Consider the following 22,033-nt stretch of genomic DNA (forward strand, 5'->3'; position numbering starts at 1 on the left):
TCTAGGGATCCAGGTGACCCCTAACCCAGCCACTTATGTTGAACAGAACCTAACACCCTTATTAACCAAATTCCGCGAAAAAAGCAGGGCCTGGTGTAAACTGCCCCTGTCTGTTGTTGGTAGAATTAACCTTATTAAAATGGTCTGGGCACCACAACTACTTTATATTTTTAACAATTCCCCAGTTTGGATACCAAAAAAATGGTTTGATAAATTAGAGACCCAATTCAGAGAGCTCATATGGAGAAAAAAAATAGCGAGGATAAAATTATCAACGTTACAATACGGCAAAGAGGAGGGAGGACTTGCAGTCCCTCATCCTAGGATGTATTATCTCGCCTCCCAACTACAACAACTAGGAGGATGGGGCCTGCTGGACCCGAAAGACCCGATCCGTAAACTTGTAGTGCTGGAAGACAATAACTATTCAGCACTGACAGGTTTGGAGGCGGGATTCTTACACTTAGACCCGGAAGCTCCTACAGTTAAATTATTAAACTCACTTTGGGCCTATGTCAAAAAACTAATGGGCATCACGGGCTTTCTGTCCAGCACGCCTCTCTGGCGAAATAGACAACTGAAAGAAATACAAAAACTAAAAGACTTCAAGGGTTGGGAGGACGCAGGCATCAAATATATCTCACAGTTATACCAGGGCAACACTCTCAAATCATTTCAACAGATCCACACAGAGTTTGGAATCCCACATAATAATTTTTATAAATACCTCCAATTGCGACATGCCTTACAAACCCAGAATAGAAATGCTAGAATCCAACCGACAGAACATCCGATTATACAGGATGTATTTATGGATGAAGTTAAAAAGGGCATGATATCTAGATGTTATAATACACTTATAGCACGAATACAAGACCCCTCTAGATTACCATCCAGACAGCGGTGGGAGGAAGATATAGGAGCAATAGATGGAGACACCTGGGAGATATGCCTTATGAATGCCCCCTTGGTGTCACTTTCTGCATCACAGAAACTTTCACATCTTTACCTTCTACATAGGGCGTACAGAACCCCTCTTCAACTCTATAAGTGGGGAATTAGAGATTCACCCCTGTGCCCAAAATGTGAACGGGATCATGGAAATCTACTCCACATGATCTGGAAATGCCCCAAGCTATTCAGATATTGGAAGGAAGTACTGGACACGATTTCAGAAGTATATATGGTATCTCTTGAGAGAACTCCGGTGGTCTGTATACTGGGGGGAATAGACGAAGAGTTTGCACCTCCACCTACACGTATAGCGCTTCTTCGTTTACTATACATAGCAAAGAAATTAATTGCCCAGTGGTGGATTACCCCGCGAGTTCCCACCAGGGGGCAATGGATAGACAGCGTGAATAGGATCCTAATAAGAGAAAAAATAACCTACCAACGTAGAAAGGCTCCACAAAAATTCCTCTCCATATGGCAGGCGTGGTTGGACGTTCCTGGTTTGGCCCCGCATCAACTAGTTAGGGATAGGTTACTCTTGGGTTGATGTAGACTTGACTACTGTATAGTAACTATGCGCATGCAAGGAAACGTGAAATTTAAAAAAAAAAAAAGACAGCCCTTGGGGAACATGAAACAGTATGTATGATGAGGTACTGCATGGCAAGGCTTTACTCTGTTTTGTTTCTATCCCTTTTTTTCTGTTTTTCCCTTCTTTTTTATTTCCTTACTTTAAAGATGAATATAATATTGAACTAAACATAACGAATCAAGTTAAGGTTGTCGGAATTATAATACAGTAAGAGTTGATTCTGATATTGCTGTTGAATGAACAACAGGTTCACTATTTTTATACTCTAATATGATTGGAAATCATTAAGCGCTCAACATATAAGGGTACTATTATTATAGCTGGTATTTGCTTAAATCTGTACCTTGTATGGAGTCATACTCCCTGCGAAATATATTGTGTGTTAGACCTATTATAATTAAAAGACATAAGTAAGACAGGTGATGCTCCTGGTAGCATATCATTGGAACAGTCTACAATAATCTAAGGTAGTTGATAACTGCTCCTGTGACATGCTTTATGAGAATCCCGAAATTTGTACATGCCATATACGAGTATCTGTATGCTACCTGTATTTGTTTCTTTATGCAAAATAAAAACCTTTCTGACTAAAAAAAAAAAGAAATAAAAATGAATATAAAAAGGATTCAAAAATATATAAAAATAAAATAAATATATAAGGAAGGGGGGAATCTACATCATATTCAAGTGGCGTAATATCAGCCACATGGATTGATAAAAACCGAGGTTTTCTACAGAAAGATCTTATTTTATCTTAGTCAAAAGGAAGTATCTTAATGAATCATAGGCAAGAAATTAACTTCGTAAAGCAGAACTGAAGGAATCTGAAAAATTATGGTCAGACCGACTGGGACAATCCATGCTCATTTAGTATCTATGAAGCAGTTAATGTCCAAGTCTGTTTAACCCATGAGGTGCGTAGGACTCAAAAGCTCAAAAATCCATTGCATCTCCAATTTAGATACCTCTCTGGTTTTGTTGCATCCTCACCAGTGTGGATCCAGCTTATTTATGCCCACAAAAGGTAAGGTTTTTATGGTTCCCGTTAAGAAATTCCCTGAAATGCACTGATAAGCTATGGCTCTTAAATCCTCACGTGTTCCCTCAGACGATCTTTGAGACGACTGGTGGTCTGTCCAGATGTCTCAGAGATCGTCTGAGAGAACACGTATGCAGTCAGCCCGAATGTTATTTTATAATACAAGATATATATATATATACACAACTGTGCAGTGTATACTCCCTGGCTTTTTAGTCCAGTTGTATTGTATTTCTGCCATCATTGCTGTGTCCCCATTCAAATTGCATCTTCAATGGGACTACAATATGGCTGCTGTATTTATTTTTGAGACTACGCCAAAATGGTGGCTCAGCTATTTCTGGTGGAGCCACTCTTAATGAACTTCCGTGACTCCTTAAAGATAGCCACCGCAATACATCCAGGGACATAAATAAGCGGCTGATTGCACACAGCTGGTAAAAGACAATTTATATGCACCTACGTCAGTACCACATGACCCCTTGATAACGTCCTATTGGATGAATCAATGCGGACAGAGATTTTAGCGCGGACGTCACGCTGCTGCTCGATTCTGGGCTGACAGAGGCTTTTAGATGTAAGTTCATCTTTTTTAATGTCCTCATTGTTTGTATGCGTAACAATACTAGATTAAAGTACTACACTATTGGAGCCTTCTCTGGCTCCTGGCAAGCTTTATTTATTTAAAGTTGGTGGCTTTTAAAAAGAAGAAGTTCTGAGAGTCCCTATGCTTTAATTAATGGACCCCGCTTGAGTATTATGGTGCGATAGGTGTTTATGCTGCTGAAACGGCAGCCATTACTTTGGTAAGTGTGCATTTCGTACATAGGTGGTGGAAGATCTCTGAAGCACTTTTACTTTTACTAACTTTAAAGTTGCTTCTTTGCACTTTTTCACTATGCACTCATTACTTAGATTCTGGCTTGCTATCTGGACTTTAAATTATATTTTTGAGTTGCACTTTATTTAGATCCCAGTTTCTCCTATCTGGGTATTAATATATGGTCTATTTATGTGAACCTATTTGCTAAGCGCTGCACTGCTATTTCGGCACAATTGGATTGAAGCACTGATATACTTTGGGTGCCAGCAGCTTGCACTAATTTTTCCTATTCACACAGCGCAGATTTTTTTTCTTTTGCCATACATGAAAAAAGTGCCCACCTTACCACAATCCTGAAAGCACTAAATATGGTAACCTGGAGCATAGCGAGCAATTCTATAGAGAACTAGGTACCATCTAGTCAGAATATTGTCATTTGTTTCAATGGCTAAAACATTGGTCGACAAGGATTTGGTTGTTTCCCAAATTTGAGACCAGTCATGTGTATCCAACTCTGCACCTAAATCAGTTGACTATTTTTGGGTATAGGTAGAGAGGTGATTAGAGGAAGAGGATTAGGGAGTAAATGAGTAAGATTAGACCAGATGTGTGGTGGTCATTGATGCATTAGGGTTCAAACAAAGAGCATCCTAGGGCCATCTGGATAACAGATATTGGAATGTAAGAAATGTTTGATTTGAAAATAATGAAAAAGTTCTCAATGTGGTACCTCTTTCTGTAAAAGCATAAAAGATTGGACTCAATCTTTAGTGTCAAGGTGTCCCACTTGTATGACATTCCTATCAATCCATTCTTTAAACATCCAGACAGAGAGAGACAGAGACAGAGAGAGAGAGGTGGAAGGAATCCGGGCCTATGGTTAAACAGGTTGGCAGAATGTTTGCAAAGAACTTGCAAAGTTTGTTTTGTGATGTGGCTAGTCAGATCTTGTCAGGCGCAGTGGCAGGAGCGTCCATTAGGGGCGCCGCCCCCCTAATCCATGCGTCCGACCTCTAATCTGCATGCAGGGCGCTGGACGCATGGATTTTTTTTTTCTGAAGCACATGATTATAGCCAGACACTATAATTGGCTTCATAAAGGGTGGGCTCGAAGCCACCACCTGGATGGGGTAAGTGCGGGGCAGGTGGAAGGGGGGGGGGCGACAATCGATCGAGAATTATGTGGTTGGTTGACTGCGGGGGACCTAGGGACCCCCAAGAAAATGGAGCACGAGCCGCCACTGGTCAGGCAGATGGGTGGAGACAAAAAAAATCATTTACTTTGATAAAGTCACAGTTGAGAGCTTCTAATTCCACCCAGATAGGAGTTTTGAATGTGGCATTGACAGTAGGCATTTGGGCTAGTTGTGCTGCTTGCAAGTATTTCTAGAGATGTGATAGGCTGAGTGCCAAGTATATGCTTCTAGATAGGGTTTATTTATTTAGACAAGGTTTTGCACTATGCCGCACAAAGGACACAATTTGACAAGACAACCAGATTTCTTCTTTCACTCATTTGGCAGAGAAGGACAGTTACATTGGTTGGGTTATAGGCTATTATACTTGAATATCTTCACCATTCTTTGCATTGTCATCAAGAATAAAGACTTCAAGTTAAAATTGTGCGGAGTGATATTTTGTTACAAAAAGATTACTTTCTGTCCAGTAAAGCCCTTGAAGAACAGTAGCAGCCAAAATGATCAGCCTGACAAGAGCTGATAACAAAATATCTTGCCACACCCAGCTATGCATGAACTGCAAACTGAACAAAGATCTCAGTTTGTTTTAGAAGTATAAACTGTTAATTTTGTCTGTTTTTAAAGTTGGTTAAGACTGATAATATGAAAAGGAGGAAGCAGTAGAATATAGACAGTGCGCATGTCTGAATATATTCAGCCTGTTTAGAGTTATATGCATATACAGGTCTTATATCACCCTTTACCCTGCACATTCTACAAAAGGTCCAAACCTCCCCACCATCAGTTTTGGTACGGAATACCATTTCAAGCCTAGAGTCCTTATTTGTAGGGCATCGATTGTGTGGTGAATGCATGTAAGCAAGCAAGCAGAAGGGTGTGGCAGGTCCCTCATAGGAATCAATGGAAAGTTATTAATAAATATCAATGATTTTGTTATGTAAAAACATGAAGTGAAGTATGCAAAATAGATTATACCAAGTACCTTGCACTGCAAATATGCCAAATGTAACAAACAGCTATTAAAGCTGTTTCTTTAACAACTTCCCGCCCACAGTATGTCATATGACATCCTGGACTTTGAGTAGAGGTATCTGAATGATGCTTGCAGCTGCGGGCATCATTCAGATATTCTTTTCCACTGGTGATTCCCTGCACCATAAAAACAATCATAGCGGTTTGATTGTTTTTACAGGAGGCGGGAGGAGACTTTCCCCCTCCTCCCGCCACCCTCTGGTGCCTCTACCGGCTCAACCGTGCGATCAGTGAACCGTGTTCTGTCAAATGAGCCAACTCGTCAAAATCTCCAATTATGTCACTGACTCTCCAGCAGCAGTAATTGCAGATTTTGACGACTTGCCTGTTTTCACAGAACACTGGCAGCATATACACTACGGTACATGATATAATGAGTGGACATTGTTAGTCCGCCCGCCATACCGTAGTGTATACGCCGACTGTGTTCTATGAAAACCGGTGGCGAAAACTGCAATTACTGATGCTGGAGAGTTACCAGAAGTGATGTAATTGAAGATTTTGACGAGTTGGCCCTTTTGACAGAACACTGGAGAAGGAATTCGGTGACGGCAGAAGTTCACCATAGAGAATACCGGGGACCAGATGGCCGGGAGTAACATTATGACGTCACGTCCAGCCTTAGCAGTTGTAAATACTGCCGTGTATTCGGCTGGAAACGCTGTGATTTTTTTGTTTGATCTCAGTCTTTCCAGGCTAGAGGAGAGATGTGGTTTGTTTTAGACCCCATATCTCTCTGTAAAAGGACCTGTCATGCCCTATTCCTATTACAAGGGTATATATATATATATATATATATATATATATATATATATATATATATATATATATATATATATATATATACACATATACATACATACACACACACACACACACACACACACACACATATACACACATACACACATATATATTATTATATATACACACACACACACTTTTTTCCCCTTAAAATGAGGGGAAAATCGCGGGTGCGTGTTATACGCCGATCCCCGCCGATTGTGAGCGGAGCGAGCGCCGTCCACCGATACACATACATAGCCGAGTGTGCTCGGCTAGTTCCGCTTACAGTCACGCTCAGTCCCGCCCTATGATGGACATAACACAGGGACTGGGCGTGACTGAGCGAAGCTAGCTGAGCCTAGCCGAGTACACTCGGCTATGTATGTATATGGGCGGCGCTCGGCTCCACTCACAGTCACACCCAGTCACGCCCAGTCCCACCATTGGACCTGTGTTATGTCCATCATAGGGCGGGATTGGGCGGGACTACGAGAGGAGCCGAGAAGAGCCGAGGACCGGCTCTGTGTATCTCGGCGCCAGCGGCGCCATTTTCAAACTGCAGTGACACTGACAAGTCACTGCAGTTTAACTGCAGCCTGGGCAAGGCTGCAAATGGACACCGACAAGGCTGCAAGGCTGCAGATGGACACGCATGCAGATGGACACCGACAAGGCTGCAAATGACGCCGACAAGGCTGCAAGGCTGCAGATGGACACCGACAAGGCTGCAAATGACGCCGACAAGGCTGCAAGGCTGCAGATGGACACGCATGCAGATGGACACCGACAAGGCTGCAAATGACACTGACAAGGCTGCCAGGCTGCAGATGGACACTGACAAGGCTGCCAGGCTGCAGATGGACACTGACAAGGCTGCAGATGGACACTGACAAGGCTGCAAAGGCTGCAAATGACACTGGACAAGCATGCAGATGGACACTGATAAGGCTGATGGGCATTTAAATGTAAGTTTTTTTCCTCAAAATTCCCTCCTAAATTTGGGATGCGTGTTATATGCCAGAGCGTGTTATACGCTGATAAATACGGTATATATTTATTTATATTATATATGTTTGGGGGTTCAGCAGTAAACTATAAAAAAAAAAAAAAATAGAAACAGAAACATCTTCATACCTTGGTTGTTGTCTGAAAAACGTGATCATTCTCAATGTTAAAAATAACAGATATATTGTAGCCACTTTGCATTCCATATCCACTTGGCCACCACAAATTTATTGATGCATTCTAAAAACAGAAGAAAATTAAAAAATATAATATTGTGCTGAGACTATCGGGTTGATTTACTAAAGGCAAATAGGTTGCTCACCTTGCAAGGGAATTTCCTCATAGAGTTTAGTTAGTCTGGTGAAATGTCATTTTGCAAACAATATCTTACAGCATCTACTGTAAGTGTGACTTGGGACTGCAAATGGTGTCAACGTCTCAATCAAGGAATATATCCAAAAGAAAAAAATTCTATAGTGGATATATTGGACTCAACGCATTTGCGAGTACCGGAGGGAACTGCAGGGAAATTGCACAGTCAAAACCATGCGATTTCCCTGTGCGCCACATTTTGAAAAAGGTGCATGCACCTTTTTCTGCAGGAAATGCAGGCACGAAAATTAATGGGCTGCCGTGTCCGACCAAAGGGGCTGCAAAAGCACATACAGGTGCATCTCATAAAATTAGAATATCTTAAAAAAGTTAATTTATTTCAGTAATTCGATTCAAAAAGTGAAACTCATTTTCTATACAGTATCTCACAAAAGTGGGTACACCCCTCACATTTTTGAAAATATTTTATTATATCTTTTCATGTGACAACACTGAAGAAATGACACTTTGCTACAATGTAAATGACTGAATGTACAGGTTGTATAACAGTGTAAATTTGCTGTCCCCTCAAAATAACTCAACACACAGCCATTTATGTCTAAACCGATGGCAACAAAAGTGAGTACACTCCTAAGTGAAAATGTCCAAATTGGGCCCAATTAGCCATTTTCCCTCCCCGATGTCATGTGACTTGTTAGTGTTACAAGGTCTCAGGTGTGAAGGGGAGCAGGTGTGTTAAATTTGGTGTATTCGCTCTCACTCTCTCATACTGGTCACTGGAAGTTCAACATGGCACCTCATGGCAAAGAACTCTGAGGATCTGAAAAAAAAAAGAATTGTTGCTCTACATAAAGATGGCCTACGCTGTAAGAAGATTGCCAAGACCTTGAAAAACTGAGCTGCAGCACGGGGGCCAAGACCATACAGTGGTTTAACAGGACAGGTTCCACTCAGAACAGGCCTTGCCATGGTCGACCAAAGAAGTTGAGTGCACGTGCTCCGCATCATATCCAGAGGTTATTTTTGGGAAATAGATGTATGAGTGCTGCCAGCATTGCTGCAGAGGTTGAAGGGGTGGGGGTCAGCCTGTCAGTGCTCAGACCATAAGCCGCACACTGCATCAAATTGGTCTGCATGGCTGTTGTCCCAGAAGAAAGCCTCTAACGATGATGCACAAGAAAGCCCATAAACAGTTTGCTGAAGACAAGCAGACTAAGGACATGGATTACTGGAACCATGTCCTGTGGTCTAATGAGACCAAGATAAACGTATTTGGTTCAGATGGTGTCAAGCGTGTGTGGCAGCAAACAAGGTGAGGAGTACAAAGACAAGTGTGTCTTGCATACAGTCAAGCATGCTGGTGGGAGTGTCATGGTCTGGGGCTGCATGAGTGCTGCCGGCACTGGGAAGCTACAGTTCACTGAGGGAACCATGAATGCCAACATGTACTGTGACATACTGAAGCAGAGCATGATCCCCTCCCTTCAGAGACTGGGCCGCAGGGCAGTATTCCAACATGATAGCGACCCCAAACACACCTCCAAGATGATCACTGCCTTGTTAAAGAAGCGGGGGAAGAAGAGAAAGGTGATGGAGTGGCCAAGCATGTCCCCAGACCTAAAACCTATTGAGCATCTGTGGGGCATCCTCAAACGGAAGGTAGAGGAGCCCAAGGTCTCCAACATCCACCAGCTCCGTGATGTCATCATGGAGGAGTGGAAGAGGACTCCAGTGGCAACCTGTGAAGCTCTGTGAAGCTCTGGTGAACTCCATGCCCAGTGCTGTCCAGGGCAGTGCTGGAAAATAATGGTGGCCACACCAAATAGATACTTTGGGCCCAATTTGGACATTATCACTTAGGGGTGTACTCACTTTTGTTGCCAGTGGTTTAGACATTAATGGCTGTGTATTGAGTTATTTTGAGGGGACAACACATTTACATTGTTATACAAGCTGTACACGCACTACTTTACATTGTTGCAAAGTGTAATTTCTTCAGTGTTGTCACACGAATGTTTCTTTTAAATTTTGAGGATTATGGCTTACAGCTAGTGAAAACCAGAAATTCAGTATCTCAGAAAATTAGAATATTACATAAGACCAATAAAAAAAAAAAAAAAAGATTTTTAAATACAAAAATGAGGCGATCATCCTGTTGTACTGCTGACGGATTATGGAAGCCCAGGTTGCTTTGATAGCAGCCTTCAGCTCATCTACATTGTTTGGTCTGGTGTCTCATCTTCCTCTTGACAATATCCCACAGATTCTCTATAGGGTGTAGGTCAGGCGAGTTTGCTGGCCAATCAAGCACAGTGATACTATGATCATTAAACCAGGTATTGGTACTTTTGGCAGCGCTGACTTTGGACTCAATAAAACACAGTGGACCAACACCAGCAGACGACATGGCTCCCCAAATCATCACCGACTGTGGAAACGTCACACTGGACCTTATGCAACTTGGATTCTGTTCCTCTCCACTCTTCCTTCAGACTCTGGGACCTTAATTTCCAAATGAAATGCAAAATTTTCCACAATCCGTGATGATTTGGGGAGCCATGTCATCTGCTGGTGTTGGTTCACTGTGCTTTATCAACTTCAAAGTCAGCGCAGCCCTCTACCAGGAAGATCTAGGATGCTTCCATCTGCTGATCAGCTTTATGGAGATGCCAATTTCATTTTCCAGCAGGATTTGGCATCCGGCCCACACTGCCAAAAGTGCCAATACCTGGTTTAATGATCGTGGTATCACTGTGCTTGATTGGCCAGAAAACTCGCCTGACCTAAAACCCACATAAAATCTGTGGGGTATTGTCAAGAGGAAGATGAGACACCAGACCCAACAACCAAAGCAACTCAATAACACCTCAGCCGTGCCACAGGCTAATCACCTCCATGCCACGCCGCATTGATGCGGTAATTCATGCAAAAGAAGCCCCGACCAAGTATTGAGTGCATACTATAGTGTACATGGACATACTTTTTAGTAAGCCGACATTTTTTTTTTTTTAAATCTTTTATTTTTATTGGCCTTATGTAATATTCTAATTTTCTGAAATACTGAGTTTTGGGTTTTCACTAGCTGAAAGCCATAATCATCAAAATTAAAAGAAAGAAATGCTTGAAGTATATCACTCTGTAACACATCTATATAAAATATGAGTTTCACTTTTTCAATTGAATTACTGAAATAAATAAGGTACCAATACAAAAACACACACACACACACACACACACACACACACACACACGGTTTTATTCTAATTAAATTAGAACAAACAAAAAAAAAAAAATAGGCTGAATATCTTCACAGACCAGGGACACCCCTGCTCTGTGGCCAGTCATACCTTTGGATGGATCTGAAGGTGAATAAACCAGCACTTATATTTCAATTACTTTAAAAGTAACTCTGTGAATACCTTATACACAGCAAAATGAACGTTCAAGTCCAAAACAATAAAATATTTTTTGTTAAAAAAAAATTATGTGAGCAAAATTTACACTAGTATATGTAGTTAAGACACTACACTATATTGTTTTTTTTTTTTTTTTGTGTGTTAAAAAAAAAAAAAAATATCTTTTGTAGAATATAAATAGAATATAAAATTTGAAGAATTGAGGAGCACTGTTTTGGATGGAGAAGTGAAATACTTGGGGAGTCCAGTCACTTTTAGATCAAGCTCTATATGACCCATTCTTTCAGAAAGGGTCAAAACATCTGGTGAAAGTTTATAAGTAATTCTTATAAAGAAGGTGGAAGAGACTGCTGCACAAAAACATTCTATTGTTCGGGGCCTTTATTGAAAGTTTAATGCACTGTATATAGGTTATTCACAGAGTTAATTTTAAAGCAAGGGTTTCAAACTGGCAGCCCTCCAACTGTTGTAAAACTACAAGTCCCATCATGCCTCTGCCTGTGGGAGTCATGCTTGTAACTGTCAGCCTTGCAATGCCTCATGGGACTTGTAGTTTCGCGACAGCTGGAGGGCCGCCAGTTTGAAACCCCTGTTTTAAAGTCATTCACATATAAGCACTGATTTAGTCACATTCAGATTCACTGCACCTGTCCAGAAGACAAGGTATCTATTCACCTATAGATAACCTAACAGCTGGGGTATCTATAGATAAATGGTGTTTTTACCTGGGCGCTGAATATTTAATTATAGTACCTTTGGATGGACCTGGTCAAGCACACTTTTTTGTGTCCCTGCTGACCCTTGGATCTCTGCATGCTTCCTCGCTACTCAGGGTCTGACCGCCATTGAAGTTCACGGGGTGGGCAGTTTTTAAAATTTTGGCATAGACTGATTGCATATGGCTCTCATATGTGGTGTTCATTTTTTTTTTTTTTTTTTTACTCTTGAAGAGGAGGAAACTCATAATGCCTTAGCCATATACATTCGGATGCAGATGTTCCATTGTTGTTGAGGTCTAATTATCGACCAGTGAGCTAGGATATTGACACCAGTATATGTACAGCTATGAAAGGAAACATGCAACACTAGAGATATTAAGCCTGTTTATGCATTTTAATGTTGTTATAATTAATAAAACATGGTTCTTCATATATGTACAGTACTGTGCCAAAGTTTTAGACAGGTGTGAAGAAATGCTGTAAAGTAAGAATGCTTTCAAAAATCTATAATTTTAAATTCTTATTTTGATCAATTTACAAAATGAAAAGTGACAGAACAGAAGAAAGATCAAAATCAAATCAATATTTGGTGTGACTACTGAGGATGAGCCGAACACCCCCCTGTTCAGTTCGCACCAGAACTTGCGAATAGGCAAAAAAATTGTTCGAACACGCGAACACCGTTAAAGTCTATGGGACACGAATATGAATAATCAAAAGTGCTAATTTAAAAGGCTTATATGCAAGTTATTGTCATAAAAAGTGTTTGAGGACCTGGGTCCTGCCCCAGGGGACATGGATCAATGCAAAAAAAAGTTTTAAAAACGGCATTCTTTTCGGGAGCAGCGATTTTAACAATGCTTAAAGTGAAACAATAAAAGTGTAATATTCCTTTAAATTTTGTACCTGGGGGTGTCTATAGTATGCCTTTAAAGGGGCGCATGTTTCCCGTGTTTAGAACAATCTGACAGCAAAATAACATTTCAAAAGGAAAAAAGTCATTTAAAACTACTCGCGGCTATTAATAAATTGCCGGTCCGACAATACACATAAAAGTTCATTGATAAAAACGGCATGGGAATTCCCCACAGGGGAACCCCGAACCAAAATTACAAAAAAAAAAAAAAAAAAATATAATATGACGTGGGGGGTTCCCCTAAATTCCATACCAGGCCCTTCAGGTCTGGTATGGATATTAAGGGGAACCTTGGGCAAAATTATGAAAAAAAAAAAAATGGTGTGGGGTCCCCCTCTAAATCTATACCAGACCCTTCAGGGTTTGGTGTGGATTTTAAGGGGAACCCTGTGCGAAGATTTAAAAAAAAAAAAAAATGGCGTGGGGTCCCCCCAAAAATCCATACACGACACTTATCCGAGCACGCAACCTGGCAGGCCGCAGGAAAAGAGGGGGGGGCGAGAGAGTGCCCCCCCTCCTGAACCGTACCAGGCCACATGCCCTCAACATTGGGAGGGTGCTTTGGGGTAGCCCCCCAAAACACCTTGTCCCCATGTTGATGGGGACAAGGGCCTCATCCCCACAACCCTTGCCCTGTGGTTGTGGGGGTCTGCTGGCGGGGGGCTTATCGGAATCTGGAAGCCCCCTTTAACAAGGGGACCCCCAGATCCCAGCCCTCCCCCCTGTGTGAAATGGTAAGGGGGGTACAAAAGTACCCCTACCATTTCACAAAAAAAACTGTCAAAAATGTTAAAAATGACAAGAGACAGCTTTTGACAATTCCTTTATTTAAATGCTTCTTCCATCTTCTATCTTCCTTCGGTTTCTTCCTCCATCTTCTTCTGGTTCCTCTGGTGTTCTCGTCCGGCGTCTTCTTCCCTTCTTCTCGGGCCGCTCCGAATCCATGATGGCATGGAGGGAGGCTCCCGCTGTGTGACGCTTCTCTACTTCTGACGGTTCTTAAATAACGGGGGCCCAGTGACCCCGCCCCCCTCTGATGCACGGGGACTTCCCTGTGGCATTCCCTGTGACGTCAGAGGGGGACGGGGTCACCCGGTGGCTCCGCCCCCCATTATTTCAGAACCGTCAGAAGAGGAGAAGCGTCACACAGCAGGAGAGGAGGAGGAGGAGGAGGAGGAGGAGGAGGAGGAGGAGGAGGAGGACGAGGACGAGGAGGACGAGGACGAGGAGGACGAGGACGAGGAGGACGAGGACGAGGACGAGGACGAGGAGGACGAGGACGAGGAGGACGAGGGAAGAAGCATTTAAATAAAGGAATTGTCAAAAACGGTCTCTTGTCATTTTTGACAGTTTTTTTGTGAAATGGTAGGGGTACTTTTGTACCCCCTTACCATTTCACACAGGGGGGAGGGCCGGGATCTGGGGGTCCCCTTGTTAAAGGGGGCTTCCAGATTCCGATAAGCCCCCGCCCGCAGACACCACTACAACCACCGGGCAAGGGTTGTGGGGATGAGGCCCTTGTCCCCATCAACATGGGGACAAGGTGTTTTGGGGGTTACCCCAAAGCACCCTTCCAAAGTTGAGGGCATGTGGCCTGGTATGGTTCAGGAGGGGGGGGCGCTCTCTCGTCCCCCCCTCTTTTCCTGTGGCCTGCCAGGTTGCGTGCTCGGATAAGGGTCTGGTATGGATTTTTGGGGGGACCCCAAGCCATTTTTTTTTTTTAATTTTGGCATGGGGTTCCCCTTAAAATCAATACCAGATCTGAAGGGTCTGGTATAGATTTTGAGGGGGACCCCACGCCATTTTTTTTTAACATTTTGGCCAGGGTTCCCCTTAATATCCATACCAGACCTGAAGGGCCTGGTATGGAATTTAGGGGGACCCTTCGTCATTTTTTTTTTTACATTTTGGTTCGGGGTTCTCCTGTGGGGAATTCCCCATGCCATTTTTATCAATGAACTTTTATGTGTATTGTCGGCCCGGCAATTCATTAATAGCTGCGAGTAGTTTTAAATTAATTTTTTTCCTTTGAAATGTTATTTTGCTGTCAGACTGTTCTAAACACGGGAAACATGCGCACATTTACAGGCATACTATAGACAACCCCCAGGTACGAAATTTAAAGGAATATTACACTTTTATTGTTTCACTTTAAGCATTATTAAAATCACTGCTCCCGAAAAAATGGCCGTTTTTAAAACTTTTTTTTGCATTGATCCATGTCCCCTGGGGCAGGACCCAGGTCCCCAAACACTTTTTATGACAATACCATCAAAGAAATAAAAGTGTAGCGCTATATTCCGCATCCACAAACGTGTGTATCGCAATAAATAAGTGCATATATAAATAGTGAATACTACCAAGACATGTATGACCATAATATGGATAATGCCAAATAATTAATCAGTGTTGATCACATGAAAGATTAAATGGACAATAATAGTAATTAGTTATCAGATGTGCCAGTGATTAGTAGAAACCCGTGCTGGTTCCATGAACCAAACAAACAAAAAATCATAAAACATAACAGTCCATATTAAGTATATGAAAAGGTGTCGAAAAATAGTGAAGAGAACGTCAGCAGAGTTCTATGGGGGATCTGTGGTTAGCTCCCAAAGATGTTTGGAACAGCCTACCTGCCATGTTCCTTCAAAAACTGTGTGCAAGTGTATCTAGAAGAATTTATGTGGTTTTGAAGGTGAAGGGTGGTCACCCTAAATTTAGTTAATTGATAAAAATAAACTAACACCTCTATTTCTGAAAGCATTCTTCATTTACAGCATTTTTTTCACGCCTGCCTAAAACTTTTGCACAGTACTCTACTGTATACAGACAATTTGCAACATTTTTCTGATTAGTATGGAAAGAATGCCAAAACCTCATGGCCTGCTCACCTCACTGATTTGTATCATTATTTGATATGTCTGCTGTCCAGGACCTATGGTTATATAACTTGCATGATCAAGATAAAGGTCTGGCACCTTGACTGTCACGTGTCCTTCAAGAGGTTTTTCAGCAACAACATCAAAAACAGGCTCAATAATAATCATCCATTGTGATGTAGTATTATCTGTAAAGGAGAGGTTATACAAAAAAGCAGAAGCATGTCAGCCAAATATTCAAAGGTCGGCTACAAAACCAACAAAACTACCAGCTGCCTAGCTTCAAAGCAGGGCTGGCCCATAGCTTACATAGCTAATGAGGTAAAAAAAAAAAAAAAAAGGAGAGACATAGGTCCATAAAGTTTAATGAGAGAGAAATAGGTTTTGTGTTTGATCCAGAGGAAGGCAAAAAAAACAGCCCCTACACACATAGGGCAGTTTTCTGTAAGAAGGTAAAAAAAAAAAAAAAAAAAAAATCCTTCCTACCCTCACACCAGCAATTGGATAAATCCTTAGATCAACCACCTATCATATGTAAGACTTCCTATAGCCCTGTATAATATGCTAACTGATGAAGCTTTATAATTTTTTTTTAAATTTTTCAACACTCGGCTAATACCAGAAAAGCGCTCCAGATTAGGACTAGACTAGGATAACTTGGAACCCTAGATATCCTCCAGAGGTGCTAGGGGTTTTTGACTAATTTGCAAATTAGATATAATTTGAGTACGGTAATTGCTAATATGTAATCTCTGTGTGAAAAATCAATCCAACAGATCTTTTTTTTTTTTTGTTGGAGCTTCCACCATCTGACCATGAAACTATCCTGCAATAGGTCCAAGAAATGACAAATCTTTACAAAAAGTGCAGTTCCATGAACCCAACCAATATCAGGGTAAATGGAATTACCCCTTAAAAGAACATTGCCGAGCCATTTCAATCTGTGAAAGAAGCCAATCTTGTCTTCATCTTGGGGCTTACAACATATTGCCCTATTTTAGCAATTAGTGCACTTACATGAAGCATTTTGCTGCACTCTTATGAATGGCTTTGCACTTTCAATAGTAAAATCCTTACTCTTACTCACTTCCGAATCACTCCTAACATATAGGCATACTGCATCACATTTTCTATTAAGCCTCCCCTCCCAAAACAGAGTATACTACTGGATATTAATAGCAGAGGCATGCCAGCTGCCTAAATAGGTTTCTGATTCTCCCACCAAGTCAAAATGTTCCTCAGAAAACAGAAGTTCTAGCTCTGGCATTTTGTTAGCCAGACAACTTGCATTTGTAAAGGTATTTTTTACATTTTGCGTTTGTATATAAAATGTTATCATTACTTAAACATGATTTACAATCTGATTCTGAAACCCTGTCTTCTTGTTGAGGGCTTGCTGACTGTGGCATGGGGGCAAGCAGTTGTGCACGGAGATAATATTTATTTAATGAGATTGTGAAGAGCCATGACAATAGATAGTCTTCTTAAAAACATGAAATCCAAGTTACTATTATTGTTTTAACATATTATATGTGTCAGATGGGTGCATATTTATTCATGCAGAAGGCGCCATGCTAAACAACCCAACATTATAAGCCTTTAAAAAATAAAAAAAATTTAAAAAAATACTCCCAATAGGAGCTACTTCAGGGTGTATGACCGACTCAGAATACTGACCTGTGTATAGAATGTTTTCATCTTATTGACCTCAACAGACTAGGCATAGTAGTTTTGTTAGGAATTGGTGGTTTATGCTATAAAAACCTACATGGAAGGGGCTGGACCTATAACCTACTATATAAGCAGGGTATTTACCCTGAAGTCACTTCTTCTGTTGTTAGGAAGCCTTCTGGGCGACAGATTTACTTGGGAACATTGGAAGGTATACAAACTTACAAATTTGAATCTAAAATGCAAAACAAATAAAATTGCTGAAACTGCAACGCTAATGAAAATATACTTGTGTAGATTGCCTATTCCTGTGAATAATGCTTAATGGTTAGGTTGGTCATCAAGGATCTTGCTGTATAATACCCAATAACCAAGATAGCTAATCTCTTGGCTAATGTTCTCGGTATTTAGGCCAATTGAAGTATAAATGTACATGCTGTGCACTTCAAAGGATTAGCGAAAAACGTTGGCCCAACTGCAAGCATCATCATTTGGGGCTTTCACACTGCTAAACCAAACTGCTGTGCAGTGGGTGAATGTGGACTTCACTTGGCTTGTATTCCTGTAATTTGAGATTGAGGGACAGTCAGGCAGAGAGGATAAAAGCTGATTTTTGGCCATTCACTAAAATAAGGGCCGCTATCAGAGGTCTGATTATTATATTAAAAAGGTATCCATTACCCTATCCAATAGTTTAAGATATCAGTAGATATGCATGTTCTGAGTATAGAATTCTGTAGGTATATGTCCACCCATGAAGCAAACAACTTACCAAAGACTGTCATGTGGGAAATATAATCCATGTTGACAAGATTATAAGCTTCAATCCTAATATCTCTCCAAATGCCTTGAGTGGGGAAAGAGGGGCCCCAGTCCCAGCTGAATGAACACTGAGCCTAGATATTAAAACACAAATTAAAAAACAGTGCACGTAATCTGGCAATCCCAAACCAGAATATTTGAGATATGATTTGCACAGCGCTGTCTATGTTTTTATATATGTGATTATTCTTTTCTCAGTCTTTTTTCCATGCACATTCCCCTGAGTGGCTGTCGATATACATGTTCAAGTGGCGACATCATACAGTATATCCAGGATTTGACCTAATCTCTTTTAAACACTATATGACGACTTCTTTGAGGGTCATACCGTTCTGGTAAACCTTTGATTTGGACACTGGTGGCAGAGCATGGAGTGGTGCTTTTTTCACTTAGAAGGTATTCTTTACACTATATGAAGATTTCAGCTACAATTCACAGTAGATGCATAGACATTCTATTATAGACACACATACTGGACTGGTATTAGTTATATTATTAGTTTAGTTTGATGAGCACTGCACTTTAGTTTAATATGAAGCATTTGCAATATAATATACACACACACACACACACACACACTAAAACCTTGGTTTGAAAGCGTTTTGCAAGACAAGCAAAATTTTTAGTTGATATACAAGTAGCATCATGTCACAACTGCGTATAGAAGAGGCGCACCTCTGAGTGTAGCATATGTAGCAAGTCACATGGTTGATGATTAAAAAACAGGCACATCTAAGTATGCAGGCATCCGCGGTAAAGCTGTCCATATAGGCCGTCCTCCTCACCACCATCGACGTCATCCCTTTCACGCTGCTCTCCATGAGCACTTCAAGCCTTGCTTTCAAATCGTTCTACTGCAGCGCAGTCTTCCCTGTCACGATTTCAGACTGATGGCGGTGAGAGCCAGCGGTGGGGAGGATGGTCTATGTGGACAGCTTTACCCCAAGTGCTTGCATACTTAGATGTGCCTTTGTTAAACAATCATGTCCGTTGCTAAAGGTTGTACCGTCATTAACTAACTATATTGCTACACTTAGAGGCACCTCTCTTCTCTTTTATACTCTGTAGATCCTGCTGGATTTTGCTTCTAATCCCCTTGTGGAGGCTTCCATTTGTGGATGGACATTTTATGGTTACATAACCTATCACACGGTTATAATCTTTTAATATGGACTATAGACTGAAGGACTTATGAATAAATGGAATCATCTGAGTTTCCATTATTTCTTATGGGGAAATTCGCTTTGATATACAAGAGCTTTGGATTACAAGCATGTTTCCGGAACAAATTATGCTCACAATCCAATGTTATAATAGAAATATTTTATATATATATATTATATATATATATATATATATATATATATATATATATATATATATATATATATATATATATACACACACACACACACACACAGTATCTCACAAAAGTGAGTACACCCCTCACGTTTGTAAATATTTCACTATATCTTTTCATGTGACAACACTGAAGAAATTACACTTTGCTACAGTGTAAAGTAGTAAGTGTACAGCTTGTATAACAGTGTAAATTTGCTGTCTCCTCAAAATAACTCAACACACAGCCATTAATGTCTAAACCGCTGGCAACAAGAGTACATATCGAAATGAAAATGTCCAAATTGGGCCCAATTAGCCATTTTCCCTTCCCGGTGTCATGTGACTCGTTAGTGTTACAAGGTCTCAGGTGTGAATGGGGAGCAGGTGTGTTAAATTTGGTGTTATCGCTCTCACTCCCTGATACTGGTCACTGGAAGCTCAACATGGCACCTCATGGCAAAGAACTCTGAGGATCTGAAAAAAAAAAAAAATTTGTTGCTCTACATAAAGATGGCTTAGGCTATAAGAAGACTGCCAAGACCCTGAAACTGAGCTGCAGCACGGTGGCCAAGACCATGCAGCAGTTTAACAGGACAGGTTCCACTCACAACAGGCCATGCCATGGTCGACCAAAGAAGTTGAGTGCACATGCTCAGCATCATATCCAGAGGTTGTCTTTGGAAAATAGACATATGAGTGAGATAGCTAGAGATAAGATAATATAATATAATATAATATAATATATATATACATACATATATATACACACACATATACATACATACATACATACACACACACGGTATCACACTATCAAGTCCTTTATATGGATGTAGAGACAGCGCCACTGGGCAGCCCAGGATCCCATCACTAACATTGAACCCAGGGATGGTTCATATGCGTGCATTGACTGAACTTAATTGTGAGGTCACACGCTCTGAGGTGAGCGTATACACATAGGGGGGAGCACTTGTGGACACGAGAACATGTTTGAATTACCATTACAAGATTTGACTATTTTTGGAATGGACTTTATTATTTAATTATGTTATCTTTGATTCACAAGATCTCTTGCTATTGTATCAATTTTTGCACATAGCACTTTAATTCACTGGGTCACTTTTATACATTTGTGCATGTGCTTGGGATTATTAAGATAAGATGTTTGATTATACGCTCTGTCAAATTTGATTCACGATACTTATTCAGTGTATTTATGCACTATAACACTTCATTTTTTGTCACTTTAATAGGGCACATATGCCATTATTAAGATAGCGCAGCATTTTCTTTTCATATATAATTTTTTTTGCACGATCTTATGGGACGTGATCAATGCTAGCAGCTGTCCAGGTAGGAGTTGATATACACTAGTGGTAGCTCGCAAGGTTTCTTGTTTTTAGATAGACATATAGGTGTCCTGCCAGCATTGCTGCAGAGGTTGAAGGGGTGGGGGGGTCAGCCTGTCAGTGCTCAGACCATATGCCGCACACTGCATCAAATTGGTCTGAATGGCTGTCATCCCAGAAGAAGCCTCTTCTAAAGATGATGCACAAGAAAGCCCGCAAACAGTTTGCTGAAGACAAGCAGACTAAGGACATGGATTACTGGAACCATGTCCTATGTTCTGATGAGATTAAGATAAACGTATTTGGTTCAGATGGTGTCAAGCGTGTGTGTATGGTGGAAACCAGGTGAGGCGTACAAAGACAAGTGTGTCTTGCCTACAGTCAAGCATGGTGGCGGGGCTGTACGAGTGCTGCCGGCACTGGGGAGCTACAGTTCATTGAGGGAACCATGATTGCCAACATGTACTGTGACATACGGAAGCAGAGCATGATCCCCCTCCCTTTGGAGACTGGGCCGCACGGCAGTATTCCAACAGGATAACGACCCCTACCTTGCTAAAGAAGCTGAGGGTAAAGGTGATGGACTGGCCAAGCATGTCTCCAGATCTAACCCCTATTGAGCATCTGTGGGGCATCCTCAAATGGAAGCTGGAGGAGCGCAAGGTCTCTAATATCCACCAGCTCTGTGATGTTGTCATGGAGGAGTGGAAGAAGACTCCAGTGGCAACCTGTGGCGCTCTGGTGAACTCCATGCCCGAGAGGGTTAAGGCAGTGCTGTAAAATAATGGTGGCCACACAAAATATTGACACTTTGAGCCCAATTTGGACATTTTCACTTAGGGGTGTGCTCACTTTTGTCGGCAGCAGTTTAGACATTAATGGTTGTGTGTTGAGTTATTTTGAGGGGACAGCAAATTTACATGGACTACTTTATATTGTAGCAAAGTGCATTTCTTCAGTGTTGCCACATGAAAAGATATAATAAAATATTTACAAAAATGTGAGGGGTGTTGTCCAGAAGATCCTGCCAGTAATCGGCGTCCCAGGCTTATTGGTGCGCGACCGCGGGCGCCATTGCACACGCATGGGCGCACGCGCATCCCTGTTGGCGCCAGGCGGGCTATTTAAACCTGCCTGTCACACTCAGTCCCCGC

The 22,033-nt window shown here is 41.4% G+C and overlaps 1 protein-coding gene across 1 annotated transcript in view; it reads right to left on the reverse strand.

The window, feature by feature from the left end:
- The window catches only part of MANBA (mannosidase beta), an 89,444-nt gene that overhangs the window by 34,446 nt on the left and 32,965 nt on the right, over positions 1-22,033 (reverse strand). The window contains exons 5-7 of the mRNA XM_073601666.1: positions 18,140-18,263; positions 15,709-15,884; positions 7,560-7,670 (exon numbers count right to left, since the gene is read on the reverse strand). Coding sequence (XP_073457767.1) covers positions 7,560-7,670; positions 15,709-15,884; positions 18,140-18,263 — 411 coding nt within the window. The remainder of the gene's footprint in view (positions 1-7,559; positions 7,671-15,708; positions 15,885-18,139; positions 18,264-22,033) is intronic.

The sequence above is a fragment of the Aquarana catesbeiana genome, linkage group LG01 (genome assembly GCF_042186555.1).
Source record: "Aquarana catesbeiana isolate 2022-GZ linkage group LG01, ASM4218655v1, whole genome shotgun sequence".
Taxonomy (NCBI): Eukaryota; Metazoa; Chordata; class Amphibia; order Anura; family Ranidae; genus Aquarana; species Aquarana catesbeiana.